The sequence below is a fragment of the Neurospora tetrasperma genome (assembly GCF_000213175.1).
Source record: "Neurospora tetrasperma FGSC 2508 unplaced genomic scaffold NEUTE1scaffold_81, whole genome shotgun sequence".
NCBI classification, from domain to species: domain Eukaryota; kingdom Fungi; phylum Ascomycota; class Sordariomycetes; order Sordariales; family Sordariaceae; genus Neurospora; species Neurospora tetrasperma.
The window spans coordinates 3,080,551-3,095,654 of NW_009799179.1; the positions used below are offsets into that span (position 1 = coordinate 3,080,551).

The following is a 15,104-nucleotide window of genomic DNA, read 5'->3' on the forward strand; positions in this document are numbered from 1 at the left end:
ATTTCCCTCTCGAAGATCCGGAAAACCTACATATCACATCCACATCGCCATAGCCTGTTGCATTGTTGGTCTAGGATCACAAATGTCGACGTTGGGTTCCCCTGGGCAGACAGCCCCAGCACCATCGGACCACACGATAACATGTGTTATAGCACAGGGGCACCTGCTATACTTACATGTCCCGTGTATCCTTCTTATCATTGAGATTTGAGGAGGTTCAACGGTCAAATGCACAGCAAAGGAGTTTGGCGGCGCCGGAGACGGGCGAGAAGAGAAAAGGAGCCCACATGTGATGTCACCTTGGCAATAAAACACTCCCGATCGGGCAAAGGGTCAAAGCGTAAAAGTCGCGATGCAATTTCGCAAGATTGCGGTGGACAGGGAATGGAACTTCGGGAGAGGCCTTGGCGAACGCCTGTTCCAGAAGACCATGGTGCCGGAGTCATGCTCATCAAGTGATGTTCTGTCTGTCGCTCCGGATGGCCTCTGTGCTTTCTTCTTCTTTTTTTTTCTTCTCCAGCTCATGTGCTACGGCGCAATCGAAAACCACCGGCGCCGTATTCCGACAGTACCATCTTCTGAGTTTACTACAACGCCGATCCCCTACGGCAACAGACGAGACACCTTCAAAGACGGCAACAAGCGAGCGAGATGGCCTCAGCGCTCACATAGCTCCTACACCACAACCCTACCATAGAGCTCCAGAGCGATTCCCAATAGATCTGTCGCATCTTCAGGGATCGTCTTCGTCCCCACAAGTTAAAGACTAAAACCGCGTCCGCTTACACAAGAACAACCACAACACCACATGGACCAACCTCAACCAAAACCGTCACCAAGAAACTCACCCACGCGGGGGAAGGTGCCCGAGGTATACTGGGCAGATGATGACCAGGAGGATGAGCGAGGAAACGCAGAAGACTCGCAGTATACTTTCTTTCGTGAAGGATCACCAACACCGCCAGAGTACGAAAAGGGCCTTGCGGCTGAGCGAGCTGCTGCAGGCGGATCGGTAACTGGAAGTTATGCGGCCTCTCGTTCTACAGTTGGCGGCAGTCTACCGCCGGCTGAAGAATCCCGAGGCTGTCTCGGCAAGTATCAACAAAGATGGGGTATAAGGAGAGGCGTTCTCTGGGCGATTATTATAGCGGTTATACTGCTTGTTATTGTGCTTCCCCTAAGTGTGGGCCTTGGTGTTGGCTTATCGAGGTCGTCAAAGTCGTCGTCCAGCTCAACAGCACCTGGACCATCGAGGTACGGTACAGCTTTTTCGAGTTTTCGCACTTACATCTTATGCTGACACTTGCAACAGTTCACAAACTGCCCTTCCTATATCGAGCATCCAAGATGCTGTTATCACTATACCCTCACTCATGCCCAGTCATTCTCAAACGGCAGTCTCAACCGCAACAACCATTCCAAGTAGCACCACCACGTCATCAATCAACAAACCAAGACCAACAGCCTATTCCGATTGTCCCGCCGCCAACAACACGATGCACAGGATTCCCGGGCTGGCAAAAAGCTTTTTGCGTCTTTGCGGAGTCGACTACACCGCAGACGACCTCGGCAACTTCCTCGCCGGCGATATGGCCGAGTGTATCGATGCCTGTGCGGCCATGGAGAGGTGTAGCGGCTGCTCTTGGGGCTATCTGGATGGTGACAAGGGCAACAAACACCGGTGCTGGTTGAAGAGCAATTTGCAGACTGCCAAGGAGCAACCGAGTGATTGGTGTTTTGCGATGATTCCCCGATGATTTATTGATGCAGTGACGGCTGAAAGCGTGGGGCCGTCTGATGTGATCGGAAGTTGAAGACGAAAGATGGAAGATGATGGAAGATACCCAACCCTAACCAATTCTTGGTGTACCTACGACTTCAGTCGAAAGCATTTCCAAATTTGTACTGGTGCTCTTGTCGTTCACCCGGCACGCAACTTCCGTTGCTATACGCAGCTGGCTGGTGGTATTCAACCGAGCGTTTACGGTGTCTCGCTATACCTAAAATCTCCTACCCGCTCATTCTATCTTAAAACGGTGGACAACTAATCCCCTCTTGGTTTCACTGTCTTATTCTTTGGACGAGCGGCATCCTAGAGCTTTTATCTAACTACTTCGCCTACGGCATCACGTAGTGCTGATTTAATGAGTCTTGGGGATGACACGCGCCTCCTCAAGTTCGCCGAAAGTGTCCGACAGCGACTTCCACGTGTCCATGTATCTGATATGAGAGAGATCTAACGTTAGCGGATGTCCATCATCGTGGAAGAAAGAGAAAAAAAATGAGTGACGATGAATACGTACCCAGTCCACCCAGCCTCCCTGGCCTTACTCATGCTACCCACCACATCATAGTTTCTCCCCAAAATGAAGTCAGTAAACGCCCAAGTCGCCTTCTCCAAAGCATCCTTCTGCAACCCCTCTCTGTCAGCAAGCCTGTTCCAGGCCTGCTTCACCTCCTCGGTCTTCGACCACTTCACCAAACTGATCCTCTGCTCCAGCTGACTGGGCGGGATCGACTTCGCTCCCTCCAGTCCCAACTCCTTCGCCAGCATTGTCACGGGCTGCGGCGCTTTCTCGGTGAGCTGGACCAGATTCGCCAAATCTTTGGGAGCAGGAGAAGCGAATTGGTCCGCCTTGACCTTCATCCCGAAATGCTTCGCCACTCTAGGCCACAGATCCTGCCAGCTCTGCACGTCGCCGTTGAACACGTTGAAGCCTTCATTCGCCGTCTTGGGCTCCTGCACCGCCCACACGCAGAACTGCGCGTGCAGCCTGCTGCTGGTGAAGACGTCGAACTTGGTATAGAAAGTCTCGTTGCCTGGGAATTCCAGATCCCGACCGAGCTCCTTGTTCACAGCCGCGTAGATGGCGATATCCGTAGCCAGGTTCATAAAGTTACCGCTGGCGTACCCGATGACGTCGTTGGGGTAGGTCACAGTCCAGCTGATCTCCGGGTGCTTGCTTCCCTCGCCGCAAAAGGCCGTGAGGATATCCTGCTGGCGATAGTAGAAGTTGGGCGGCCACTTGCTTTCGTCGCGCAACCAAGGGTCGGACTCGAGCATCGGGACCTTGGCCTGGCCCAAGTGCACGCCGTACTGCTTGCAACCGGTGACCAAAACAATACGCTTGAGGTTGGAGACGGCGCCGGTGATTTCAAGGGCGTCCAGGAAGTTCTGGAGCATAGCACCGTTGACGTCCGCGTTTTCTTTCTCTGTGGCCTTTTGCAGCCAGGCGCAGAAGAAGACGTGCTCGACGGCATCTAGGTCGCGGATGGCTGAAAGGTCCTTGGCCATGTCCTGGGCGGAGTTGAGCAGGTCGATGTGGTGCTGCTGGACGCTAGGGTTGCCGAAGTCTTCCTTCTTGGAGCGAGAGAGAGCATGGATGGACTTCCATTGGGACGGGTGGGCGGATAGCTCCTTGATTAACTCGCGGCCGATAATTCCTGAGGGAGAAACGTGATGAGTTCATGAGTTATGGCGGGTGATGAACGCAGGAGTGGCTTACCGGTCGCGCCGAGGACGATTGCTGAAGCCATGATGGTTTGATGGATAGTGTGAACTTTGAGGCAAAGAATTGATGCTATCACAGTGGTATGAAGGAGAAGGAGAGCTTAATATCAAGCTTCGTTTCTCTTGTTTGTTGTCTCGAGCACTGCGGGAATAATGGCGGGGTGTTGATGCTGACAAATGACTATAGCTTCAAGTCAATTACGTCACACCGACGACTCGCTGATGAATCGCCAACTCATCGTCCATAAACAACAAATCCATCACCCTTATACACTAATGCATATCCAACCTATTTCGTCAAAATAGTACCCATTAAACTTTGGTCCTATGCACAAGTGTACCATATGGTATAGGGAGAGAGGGTGAAAGAGGAGCCTTGGCGCCAAGATCTAGAAGGCAACCCCGCCATAACTGAAACGATGAGTGAGTGAGCTACCTACCGTCTCCCTGATCCTCAACAACAGTGCTTGATATCTAAATGTATTGTCGGTCCTTCAGTCAAACACTTTCGCGACCAAATCTGTCCTCATAGATACATTCATAGTTGCCAATGTGAAGCCTTTGGTACTCGGACGAGAAAGTTCAGCAACTAAAGCACCGCAGGCGAAAGCATGTGTAACCGCCGTCGGTGATGATGGGGCCAGTTGCGTAATGGTAGGGCAATCCCTTCTCGGATGGCGGAAGGGAAAAGCATCAGTTTATGGGGTCTCAATGATTCAGGTTATCTCATTCGGAGCCTATTTTCCAGTCTCATCCTACCATACTTTCCGCGTCTATATCCCCTCACCATCTGAAACAGCAAATCAGAGCAATGGACTTGACCATCGCCAACCGCAGCAGCCCCACTTCGGGACAAAGTTAAACCAATCGGTACAGGAACCGACGGTCGACATGGAATGCATGAGCATCTTTGTAGACTTCGCCAAGACATCTTAACTCGACGACAACATCCTTCACGTTGGACACTTCGATGGCATTGCACCCCACAACATCGCGCGCGGATCTTGGCAACTTCTCCATTCATACTTCTGACTCTTGGGCACTCTTGGCTGGATAACACTATGTCATGTTCACATCTGGCAGCGATGGCCCCAGGCGCAAGTCCGAGGACTCTGGTTCTCGAACAACCAGCCTTCTCTTGCCTCAACACAACAGCTCTGGAAAGCCTCCTTGACCTTCAAAGTACTTACCTCACCATGATCATTTAATGCTTCATTAGTTAGCATCTAACTGAGCTATCTGATGGAATATTTGCTGCCTCGGGGCCTGGCCATCAGCGAGTGTCATACGCATACCCTCTGGCACCAAGGGCGTTCCCAACGTGGACTGGGCTCTTGATGCATAGTTTATATGGTAGTTGTCCGTCTATTCAAACTACCGAGACAACAGACTCTCTGCGGTGCACTGATACTGTGCAGCTTTCCACATGTCTTTGCGCTCAGGTCGATTTCCCCTATTATGATTTCGAGCATGGGGATACTGCCATTTGTCAAGCTCGAGTGTCAATCGAATGGAAGTTGCGAGCTACTTCGGTTAAATTTGAGGATGCCAGACTCACACATAGCATCTCCTACCCGCGAAACAACCTCATGGGTTGCTTTGAAATGGGAAGTAATTGCGTACGACGAAACCTGAGCTAGATTTGTTCTCGAGTCACGAGGCGACGAACGCAGCAAAATGCACAACGAAGTCTCTTTGGGATAAGGGCATGACGGCACAGCCGGAGAAGGATGATATCGCTGGATATTCCACCTGATGTTTTCCGCGTTCATACTGAACATGCTCCTCATATTTCATCCTGGGTCCCATGGCTTGGCTGGCGTCTGTTTGTCTTGTGCAATGCCACTTAGGATGAGTATGATAGGGTACTGAGGCAGAGGTCACGGTACAGTCATTACCGAGTTCGCCGTATTGATTTCAGACCCGGGTGGCCCGCTCTCCTGCCTGCGTTTCGTCCGGTTTTCCGTCGTTAGGCCACTCCCGGCCTCGTACCTTCCTTACCTGTTGTTCCAAAGGGCAGCGACGTTAGGACGGCAGCGCCTTCCCAATCTCCACCGAACCTTGGCCTCTTGCTTTTCCCCCACCTTGTTCCAGAATCTGAGCTGGTTTCCTCTTGGCACATCCGTTTCCATCACCAATTCTTCGTCTTCGTCTTAGCAATCAGGACTCTATTCCCGACGCGACACGACAGAAGCGTAACAGATAACATCATTAAAAAGATGCCAGACGACGATCTGATTGACAAGCTGCTAGCCCAGCTGCCCGCGCCATACCCACTCTCAACCGGGCGCAGCAGCAATGAGACGTCGCTCCCGTCGGTCAGGAGGGAGGGAACCGGTATGGGATATTCCTTTGCTTCCTTTATCACTCTCATTCCCTCTAGTTCTTTGATTAACCACCGTAGAAGTTGTTCCTACGTTCCAAAATATTCCTCCCCTGCGCGTCTCGGACCGTGGTTCAAGCAGTGAGCTCGGTTTGTTACCTCTTTCCGCTCATGTCTTGATTTCTTTTTGTGCTCGCAGTACTAAAAGGTCTCAGAGCCAGGTGAAATCGCCTCCACCCCCACCGCCGGCAGTTCGCCGTGGGATGGCAGTCAAAGAGGGCCAATGGCCATTCGCCCTGCGCCCGGAAAGGTTGACGTCGTTAAAGAGCTACCTGGCATCAAAAATCCCTTGTCTTCTCTCCTCAATTCACAGGTGCCGGCCGGTCCAAAACTCGTGCCGGGATCACCTCAGGATCGGTTCAAAAACTCTGTTCTGGCCAATCCTTTAATGGGTACAAAGTCTCCACGTGCCCCGGGTAGCTGGGGCGGCTCTCAGCCAGTGTTCCCATCCCATGCTGGCCATACCTTCTTCTCACAGAGCCAGGAGCGTGTGAAGGGCGATGTGCACGGAGGCTTTGGGGGATTGCAAGCCCCCGTCAAGGCGAAGGTAAAGGTAGCCACGGCTGCAGTGGCTAAACCTTCTGTTGGATCCTCTGAGCACGCGAATGACCAAACGCTCCAAACCCGCAGCACCAGCGCGGGCCGCCCCTCTACCAACGTCCCCTTTGGTAACGTTCCAAGGGGACCGAAGAAAGACCAGCCTCAGGCTTTGTTAGCGCCAGAGGCCTCAATTTCCTATGATGTAAACGCTAAGAAGAAACTGTCATTGAGATGTCAGTCGCTTGGGTTTAACCCTGAATGGGTTTTGGGTGCAAATGTGGGCGGCAAGTGCAGTTTCAACGTCAAGCTCCGAGACGCCATGGTCGAATCTGACGGTTTGTATGTTGGAGAACAAATGGCAAAGGCGGTTGTTGCAGATAAGGCGCTGAGGGACTCGGAGCTTTGGGGAAAACTGGAGCGCTGGTCCCGTCCACCAGCGTCTTCCAAGGCCTCTGCGACCAGCCATGCCAATGGTTTCTCAGCCACGTCAACGGGCAACTCTCGCCAGAACAAATCTCGTCAGCACAACTCTCGTCAAAACGTGTCCTTAGTCAAACGAGAGCCAGGCATCTTGGATGTTGCTGTGAGCCGCACCACCGAGGAGAGTGAGCGGCTCAAGCTTCTGATCATGCTTCAGAACTACATCGGGCCCTCGGTTCCCAACTATACCGATCGTCCTGATGTTTGCAAAGCCTTTTTTGAGGGACTAGCCATGGGGGCTCGTCTTACAAGGCCTTCCCAAAGCCCTTCCCAGCACATTCAGAAAGACCGCGCCAGATCACGCTCCCCTCCAACCCGCCATTCTAACACTTCTGCTAGCTACCGGGCCCGTTCACCTCTTGGAGTACGTGGAAGGCTCACTCCGCCGCCGGTCTATTTTCAGTACCCGGGCCGACCTGATTCAAGTTACTACAGGCCGTGCAATACGCCCCGCCGCGAGCCCCCTCGCGGACCATCTGGTGATTCCAGGGGAAACACGGTTGTCAAGAAGGAGTAGGATGGACTTGATCGACAGCAGCTCTGCTAGCAAGCAGAACAAATCGGTCGCGTACGACACAACGACCACATGAGAAGGGGGTATGATGGCTGCTCGGGTGCGAAGGCAAACGTCTCGAGACAGATTTACCCTGACTTCTATCCAAGAAGACTTAGTAGGATACTGAGAAGGAGCTATTATCCTGACTTTTATCCCCCAATTGGTCCGCACCGGTGGATATTCAGGAAGAGGATTTTGGGACATCGGCTGCGGCGTTTGCAAAAGGGGCGCATGATGTTGTGAGCTTGGATGACTTTTTGTCTGAGCGGGTTTGCCTTTTTGCGCGCTATCCAAGCACATAAACGGCATGGCGAGATACCAGGCGTTTGGCTGCTCATTATGATGCTCTGCTATGGTTATGCAAATAGAGCGATTTGTATGTACGTATTGTCAGTAGTTGTTGCATTGGCTCAGGTCTATTATATGGAAGAATGGCTACAGGTACTTTCACCTCAACAAAAAAAAAGTGTCCGCTTACAAGTTACTGTGATGACGGATATAGACGCTGTCTTTATCAATCTTGTCCGCCCGATGGGGATGAACTTACATTAGTGATCTGCCTCTGCCATCCATCCCACGGGTGTCTGGACATCATGCCCATGTCCGTGATCACAGCCAGGACCAGGGGATGTCGCTCCAGGTCTCTACGTACCTACACTAGACAAGCTCAATCAAGTTAGACTTTCGGATGGCCACGAGGGATCAATCCAAAAGGAGGACAGACCCTGGTCACTGTGGACCGAAGTAGACTAGGATCAGCCAACATTTAAAATTACATGGCTTGGTATTTGACCATCCCTGGCGCTGTTTGAACCTTCCCCCCTCTCCCCAAAGGCACCCTTTCGGTCCCCTCCTGTTCTCTCACTCACTGTCGCTCCGATGGCCGCGCAATTTCTCTTCAATCCTTCCTTCTCACAAAAGTCCTTCGTTTTGAGCAGCACATCAGTGGATAGTTGGGTCGCGTTTGACATATCGATCCTGCCCTGATTGATACCGACATCCATGCTCCTCCTGTTCTGGCAGTGAGTCGTCGTCGTCGTCGTCGTCGTCCTTACGGTTTCCAGTACGGTCCCTTAGTACGGTCGTCAATCGTCAATGGGCTCCCACTTATCGACCTGCGCCCCAAAAGGGGACGAATATTACCACTGCGACTACTCCATTGCCGGCTTTCGTGACAATACGAGTACGGTAGCGGACGACATACTGGGCTTTACAAGTGTTGCGCTCCAGGAGGAGTTGCAGTCTCTACAACCTAACCCGGATGTAGCAGGTGTCGGTGTAAGTCGATTTACCTTTTTTTTTTTTTCTCTATCATTCCCCTCTTTATCTTTTCGACCCTATTTCTTGTTTGTTTAGTTGTTGTTCGTTGTTGTCATTCGACCCACCTTTGACCTACAATTACTAAATGTATACTACATGTAACAGACCTTGGTCGGCTTCGTCATATCCTTCGCCGCCTCGACATTACTGGCGTTATTCATCCACTCCGTCGAATGCCATGAGATCTTCGGCCAAAGTCATAAAGGCGACCATGAGAAGCACTCGACCAAGCACTGGTGGAACATCGCCGATACCATCCTGATCTCATGGTCCGACCAGCAGCTCGTCTTGGGCATGGCCACCTCCATCGCGGCCCTCAAGACCTGGTGCTCCTTCTCGACCTACCACCTCAATCTCATCGGCCAGTGGCTCGTCCTCTGCTCCGTCACCCACGCCAACGCCCTGCTCGTACATTGCAAGTACTTTCATCGTCGGCGCCTGCTTGCCGACGGGTTGCGCGTTGTCACCATTTTGACCAACCTCATCCTGTCCGGCATGGTCTTTTTTGTTAGTCGATCCGTCGGAGGCAAAGGGATGCCCTCAGTCGCGGACCATACTCCCTTGCAGATCTTGCCGGCGCAGTGTTTCTTCAAGCACGCGATCCTGGCGCCCGGATTAAAGCTGGTGGATGGGTATGACCAGTATTCTCATCCAAATGGACAGGCGCTGTTCTTGATGAGTTTGCTGATCTTGATTGCGGCTGGGTTATCCATGGCGGCGCATCGATGGCGCGGGAAGGGAGCAAGGAAGAGTCGGTGGTCGTGGGGCCTCAGGACTGTCATGCTGTTGGCGAATATCGGCGTTGGCTTTGCGTCGCTGGTGTCGTCAGTCGAGCTAAGGGATTGGATACATGCGAACGGATGGATGGAGGATGATTCGGAGCTGGAATGGTCGTATGGACAGTTTATTCCTGCGCTGTTGGGTTTGCTTGTTTTTGTATCGGTGTTGGAGAATGTGTTTGGTAAGTTCTTTCCGTGGTTCATTGCCCGTCCCGCCCCTTCCTGTTGCCAGTCAGTTCACTAACGTGTTGTTTCGTTCCGCGGTTTTTAGATGAGCTTCCGGACAGGAAGAGCATGGACCAGCAGAGCTTGATACAGCTGGGTCGCGACGGGCAGTTCGAGATGGATATGCGACGAATATCGGCACAGTCAAAGATGGATTACAAGGTCCCACAAACAACGGTCTCGCCGCTCGATCCAAGACCGTTTGACCCGAACGAAGAGCGAAAATGGTAAGGTGGAAATGACTAACGGCGAAATGCGAGGGGCAGAATGCCGGTAGCCGAAGGGCCCCACCTGCTCCAAATTCGCATCTCGGGGGACTCAGTCAGGCGTCAGTCAATTATGTAGTTCATCGGCAGGGCCATGATAGCGAAGGAACATGTAATGTATGAAAGTATCGATACCCTCAAATTCTATAATACCCCATCAGACTTAGGCTGCCCTAGGTCTTCGTGGTTGCACTAGTAGTGCATTTTTGAAAGTCGTACGGATTGTCTTCGTTCGCAGTGAGTTGTCGAAAGGAAGAGGAGGAAGGACCCTTACCCAGGGGCAGGTGGATCAGCTATGCAAGGTACCAACCAATCAAAGCTGGTCGATTCTACGCAAGCAGAACCCCGCTTTCGTCCTTTTTTTCGTCGGTCCCGTCGCCCTTGGGAAGCATTTGTCGACCTCAAATTCCGATAACGTTGCGCCTACACCGACGCTGTGGCAACGCAAAAACGAGAGGCTCATAGGTTCTATTCGAAATGATACGCAGCAAGACTAACGTCTCTTCTACAGTATAATCAGTATCACATCTTACTACACGTCGCATGACTACTTCAGTTGCAATCGAAGGTTACCAGCAGCACTGGTGTTCATTGCTGCCCTCCTTGACCTAGAGGCCAAACGACAAATACTGAAACCACCATATAGAGGTATAGATTTCAAAAGAAGATTACATTAGGCAAGATGGCCGAGCGGTCTAAGGCGCCACGTTAAGGTTAACCCTTAATCCTCATTTGAGAAATCCGTGGTCCGAAAGGGCGTGGGTTCGAATCCCACTCTTGTCAAACATATCACGTCCACCGAGCTCGGGTGGAATTTACTTTTTCTTTTCCTATCTTTTACTCGGTTGACATGGTTGGCCCCTCATCGGTTGGTTTGTCTTGGAAATAACGAGTACGGTACTTACGGCTTCAACTTTAACGGTCATCGACTGTAACTTTTTTTTTTAACTATAAGTTTCCTCAATACCCGCCCTTATCACTTCAAACTACTAGCCAACGTACTTGCTGACAGTAACCTGTTGCTGTAGAAACTAACCCTTTGAGCGAAGGTAGAGGTTAGGGTTTGTGATGGGAGGGGGGGAATGCTTGGCATTGTTTTTTTCCACTCGTAAGGTGTGAACAAAACTCCATCCAAACTCCACAGGACAACTTACAGTTGATCAAGTTCCTCGGTTCTATTTTGCTGCGATTGCCTCTGTAGCTGCATATATAACTTGTATCTCGCAATGTTACTTCTCAAGCTTGACTGACATTTCTTGGTCTGGCGAGAGCGACACTTCAACAACGACAACATCAACAGCGGCAGCTCTTTACACAAGCATTCTGGTCACGAGCGCTTTTCGAAGCAACATATCCGAGGTGATAGCTTCTGCTACTTTCAGGACTTATATGAAAAAAAAAACGCAAAGCTCCCATTTTTCATCATAATCAGTTGTCAGTCAAAACCCAGGAGCCATCACTTTCGACACCGCGTCACATACTAGCCATCATGGATATCCCGCAGCAGCAAAAAGTACAGCAACAGGTGCCCACCATGGAAGAAGTGCAGAACATCATCAAGCTGCAGCGCTCTATCGTCATGGCCGACATCCTCAAAGTCAAGCCGGAAATGAGCGATCCGGAAAAGTACAACGCGGCTCTCAAGGAGGCTACGGCACTGGCTCTCTACAACATCTACCACGCGAAGCGCGACCGCAAAGTCAAAACCGAGGCTTTTGTGGGATGGTATATCTCCAATTTCCTGTGGATGATGTTCCACGGTGGCGTCGATCCCAAGAAAAACCCCATCCGTCACCTCGAGCCCATCGACTTCCCAGGAGAGCCCGAGTCTTTGGCGTATGAATGCTACATGTTGGGAAGGCGGGATCGAGAAGAGGAGGCCCAGAACAATCAACAACAGGTTGCGGCAAGTGACAAGGAAGACGGTAAAGACGCGGCGCAGCCATACGTAAAGGTTAATGTCGATCAAAGCACCGAATATCTGATCACGGTTGAGGTGGATGGTGGACGTGAGGTGGCTAATCCTCTGTACCGGAACATTGCGCAGTGCGTCAAGGACTTTGGCCAAGGGTCTCACTATGTCAGAAAAAGGCCAGGCCCAAGCTACAAGAAAAAAGTTGAAAGACCTGCCCCTGTTCAGCAGACTTCATCAAGGCCGGCGAAGAGAGCAAGATATTGACTTATGCTCACAAGAGACTGGGTTTATCGTCTGCTTTCGCTTTACGCGATAATCATCAGCCGGCCGCCAGCGAAGAAGAGGGTCAAAAATACTTATTGATTATCCATCTCCAAAAGCTCGACCTAATACAAGCTCAAACTCAACTGCTCGCCCTTCACCCATCTCTCCAAGTTCTCAATTTGTTGATCATACCACCCGGAAAGCGTATCCTCCTCAACATACCCCATATGGGGTGTAAGCAGCACTCTGCTCCGCCCGTCTTCTCCCCACTTGGTTGTCCTCCACTTGCTATCCAACGGCAGCGGCTCCAAGTTGAACACATCTAGCGCCGCAGCCCTGATCTTGCCCTGCTCCAACACTTGGAGCAGATCCTCCTCGACCACGAGCGGTCCGCGCGACGTGTTCACAAAGATGGCCGTCTTCTTCATCAACTCCAGATCCTTCTTGGCGATCCCACCCCTTGACCGATCCGACAAAACCAAGTGCACGCTCACTACGTCCGCCGTACTAAACAGCTCCTCCTTGCTGACCACCTTGAACGTCTTCTCGCCCGTCTGCGCATCCTCCACCGGCAAGCCGGCCTTGACAGCCTGCTCGTCGGCCTTCTCCTGCGTGAGGTTGCTGCTCCAAGCAACGACCTTCATGCCAAAAGCGACACTCATGATCTTGGCCACCGCCACGCCAAGTCTGCCCAGGCCAACAGTACCCAAGGTCTTGCCCCGCAGGCTGACGGCGGGAACGGTCTGCCACCCGCCCGTCTTGACGGCCAGGTCGTCCTGGGCTACGTTGCGGGCGGCGGCGAGGATCATGGTGACGCAGTGCTCGGTGGTGCTGACGGAACCGACGCTACCTGGGTTGGATTTGTCGACGGCGCCGGCGACGGGGATGCCCCGCTCCTTGAAGGCGTCCAAGTCCAAGCCCAGGTTGCGGTTGCCGGTGGTGAGGAGGAGCTTGAGGTTGGGAAGGCGGGAGATGAGCTCGCGTGGGAAGGGGGTGCGTTCTCTCATTGTTGCTGTGAGAGAGTGTGTATTATGTGTCAATTGATTAAATGGGTGATTTCATGCAAGGGAGTTGAAGAAGTGGAAAGGAATTTCAAATTCGAAAGGGACGTACAGATGACAGTGAAGGGCTCCAGCCTCTTGACAAGCTGATCCTTCACATCTTGACTAGTGTCGGGATGGTTATACGGGCGGAGGGTGTCCTTGAAGAAGGAGACTTCGTACTTTGACGAGTCCAGAGCCTTGAATTTTGGTTCCGAAATGCCCTGGTAGTCATCGAGGACTGCGACCTTTAGTGGAGAAGAGGACATTGTTGCGAAGCGCCTGGAACCGCGTCTAAGAGATGTGGACAAGAGCGACATTCGATATGACAGTAAGGGGGGAAGATCCGATCTTTTTGAAGGTCTCGTCGTAGCACGGTGACAAAGCGCCCATGGGATGAACTTGGCTCAAAAGGAAACCGACGCAAACCGACACCCGCGCGCTGGTGATGCCGTCATCTAGATGCCCCACTTGGAGCTTCATACCCCGCAATGTCGGGTTGTTCCGAACCGTCGGGAGTTCAGACGCACGGCCCCCACTTTACCCCTTGTCCATCCCGTGGGCTCCGGCTCAACCCCGGGTTTGGCTTCCTGGACTCCCTTGTTAAGACATTCACATCCACATCAAGGTGGATGCGCACTGGCTGAAGTTATTCTTTCAGGTGGTACGTCTGTCTCAAAGCATGGCTGTAAAGAGACTTGGAGCAATGCCATCAAGCAGACTGAAGAAACACTTGAGTGAGGCTTTGTAGATGGTGAAAGTTACAATTTGCTGGGCATCCTCGTGGCGCCGTCCAGCCGAATGACTACACCGTTCAACATGACATTCTCAATCGCCTGCCTGGCCAAAGAAGCAAACTCTTCTGGCTGACCCGCCCGTGAAGGAAACTCCATCGCCTTCTTCAACCCCGTCCTCACCTTGTCGCTCATCATAGCCGTCATGGCCGAGTCAAACATGCTCGGCGCAATGGTGACGACTCTGATTCCAAATCGGGATAGATCCCGAGCCATGGGCAGCGTCATGGCCGCAACAGCGCCCTTGCTGGCGGCATAAGAAACCTGACCCATCTGACCATCAAAGGCGGCAGAGCTGGCAACCATAATAATAACACCGTGCTCGCCGTCAGGACCGTAGGCCGGGGAAGAAGCGAGAGCAGGAAGGAACTGGCGCACGAGATCGAGGACACCGCGGAGGTTGATGGAGAGGACAAAGTCAATGGACGACAAGGAAAGTGGGTTCAGGGACTTGTCAAGCATCTGGCGAGTGTTAGTTCAAGTCCAACGCGGAGACATGGCAGGAACACCTACCAAACCCGGACTTTCAACCCCGGCAGCGGGGATGATTCCACCGAGAGGCTTCCCAGTCTCCTTGATCCATTCCAGGGTTGACTTCACGACGGACGCAATGTTCTCAGTGTCCGTCACGTCGCACCGGAAGAAGCGGATGGATGACCCAAGCTCCTTGGCCAGAGCAGCTCCGGTTTCCTCGTTCATGTCAAGGACAGCAGCATTACCGCCCGACTTGACAATGTCCCGAACACAGGCACGGCCGAGGTCAGAAGCACTGAAAGTACATAGTGTATATAGTTGTCAGTCAAAAGAACCCACTCGACTTTGAATGTGATGTCATCACTGATACGTACCCGCCCGAGACGACAAATGTCCTTCCTTCGATAATCATTCTGAAAAAATTCCGTAATCAACACAATACTTAGAAAAAGAACCGAAATAGTTCAAGTTACATGTTCAGCATAAGTCATGACAAGAAGAGGACCCCGACTCAAACGGGGCCGTGGATGTCGGGAATCGGGGTCCCCCCCCCCCCC

The 15,104-nt window shown here is 52.1% G+C and overlaps 7 protein-coding genes across 7 annotated transcripts; 3 read left to right on the plus strand and 4 right to left on the minus strand.

The window, feature by feature from the left end:
* Window positions 1-808: 808 nt before the first annotated feature.
* NEUTE1DRAFT_52493 (uncharacterized protein) lies at window positions 809-1,757 on the plus strand (the record flags this gene model as incomplete). Its single annotated transcript, XM_009857454.1, has 3 exons — window positions 809-1,112; window positions 1,183-1,254; window positions 1,465-1,757. 3 exons carry the CDS (start codon window positions 809-811, stop codon window positions 1,755-1,757), a joined length of 669 nt encoding a protein of 222 aa, XP_009855756.1.
* Window positions 1,758-1,774: 17 nt separating this feature from the next.
* On the minus strand, window positions 1,775-3,607 carry NEUTE1DRAFT_118635 (uncharacterized protein; the record flags this gene model as incomplete). Its single annotated transcript, XM_009857455.1, has 3 exons — window positions 1,775-2,220; window positions 2,304-3,444; window positions 3,507-3,607. The coding sequence occupies 3 exons, from the start codon at window positions 3,535-3,537 to the stop codon at window positions 2,142-2,144; spliced, it is 1,251 nt and encodes a 416-aa protein (XP_009855757.1).
* A 2,123-nt stretch (window positions 3,608-5,730) lies between these two features.
* NEUTE1DRAFT_52699 (uncharacterized protein) lies at window positions 5,731-7,431 on the plus strand (the record flags this gene model as incomplete). The annotated part of the gene is made up of 2 exons (XM_009857456.1): window positions 5,731-5,848; window positions 6,050-7,431. 2 exons carry the CDS (start codon window positions 5,731-5,733, stop codon window positions 7,429-7,431), a joined length of 1,500 nt encoding a protein of 499 aa, XP_009855758.1.
* A 1,512-nt stretch (window positions 7,432-8,943) lies between these two features.
* Window positions 8,944-9,572, minus strand: NEUTE1DRAFT_105112 (uncharacterized protein; the record flags this gene model as incomplete). The annotated part of the gene is made up of 3 exons (XM_009857457.1): window positions 8,944-9,053; window positions 9,093-9,329; window positions 9,452-9,572. 3 exons carry the CDS (start codon window positions 9,570-9,572, stop codon window positions 8,944-8,946), a joined length of 468 nt encoding a protein of 155 aa, XP_009855759.1.
* Window positions 9,573-11,549: 1,977 nt separating this feature from the next.
* NEUTE1DRAFT_114124 (uncharacterized protein) lies at window positions 11,550-12,239 on the plus strand (the record flags this gene model as incomplete). Its single annotated transcript, XM_009857458.1, has 1 exon — window positions 11,550-12,239. The coding sequence occupies one exon, from the start codon at window positions 11,550-11,552 to the stop codon at window positions 12,237-12,239; it is 690 nt and encodes a 229-aa protein (XP_009855760.1).
* An 86-nt stretch (window positions 12,240-12,325) lies between these two features.
* On the minus strand, window positions 12,326-13,548 carry NEUTE1DRAFT_132856 (uncharacterized protein; the record flags this gene model as incomplete). The annotated part of the gene is made up of 2 exons (XM_009857459.1): window positions 12,326-13,251; window positions 13,353-13,548. The coding sequence occupies 2 exons, from the start codon at window positions 13,546-13,548 to the stop codon at window positions 12,362-12,364; spliced, it is 1,086 nt and encodes a 361-aa protein (XP_009855761.1).
* Window positions 13,549-13,713: 165 nt separating this feature from the next.
* On the minus strand, window positions 13,714-14,959 carry NEUTE1DRAFT_149716 (uncharacterized protein; the record flags this gene model as incomplete). Its single annotated transcript, XM_009857460.1, has 3 exons — window positions 13,714-14,535; window positions 14,587-14,842; window positions 14,922-14,959. The coding sequence occupies 3 exons, from the start codon at window positions 14,957-14,959 to the stop codon at window positions 14,041-14,043; spliced, it is 789 nt and encodes a 262-aa protein (XP_009855762.1).
* Between the last annotated feature and the right edge of the window lie 145 nt (window positions 14,960-15,104).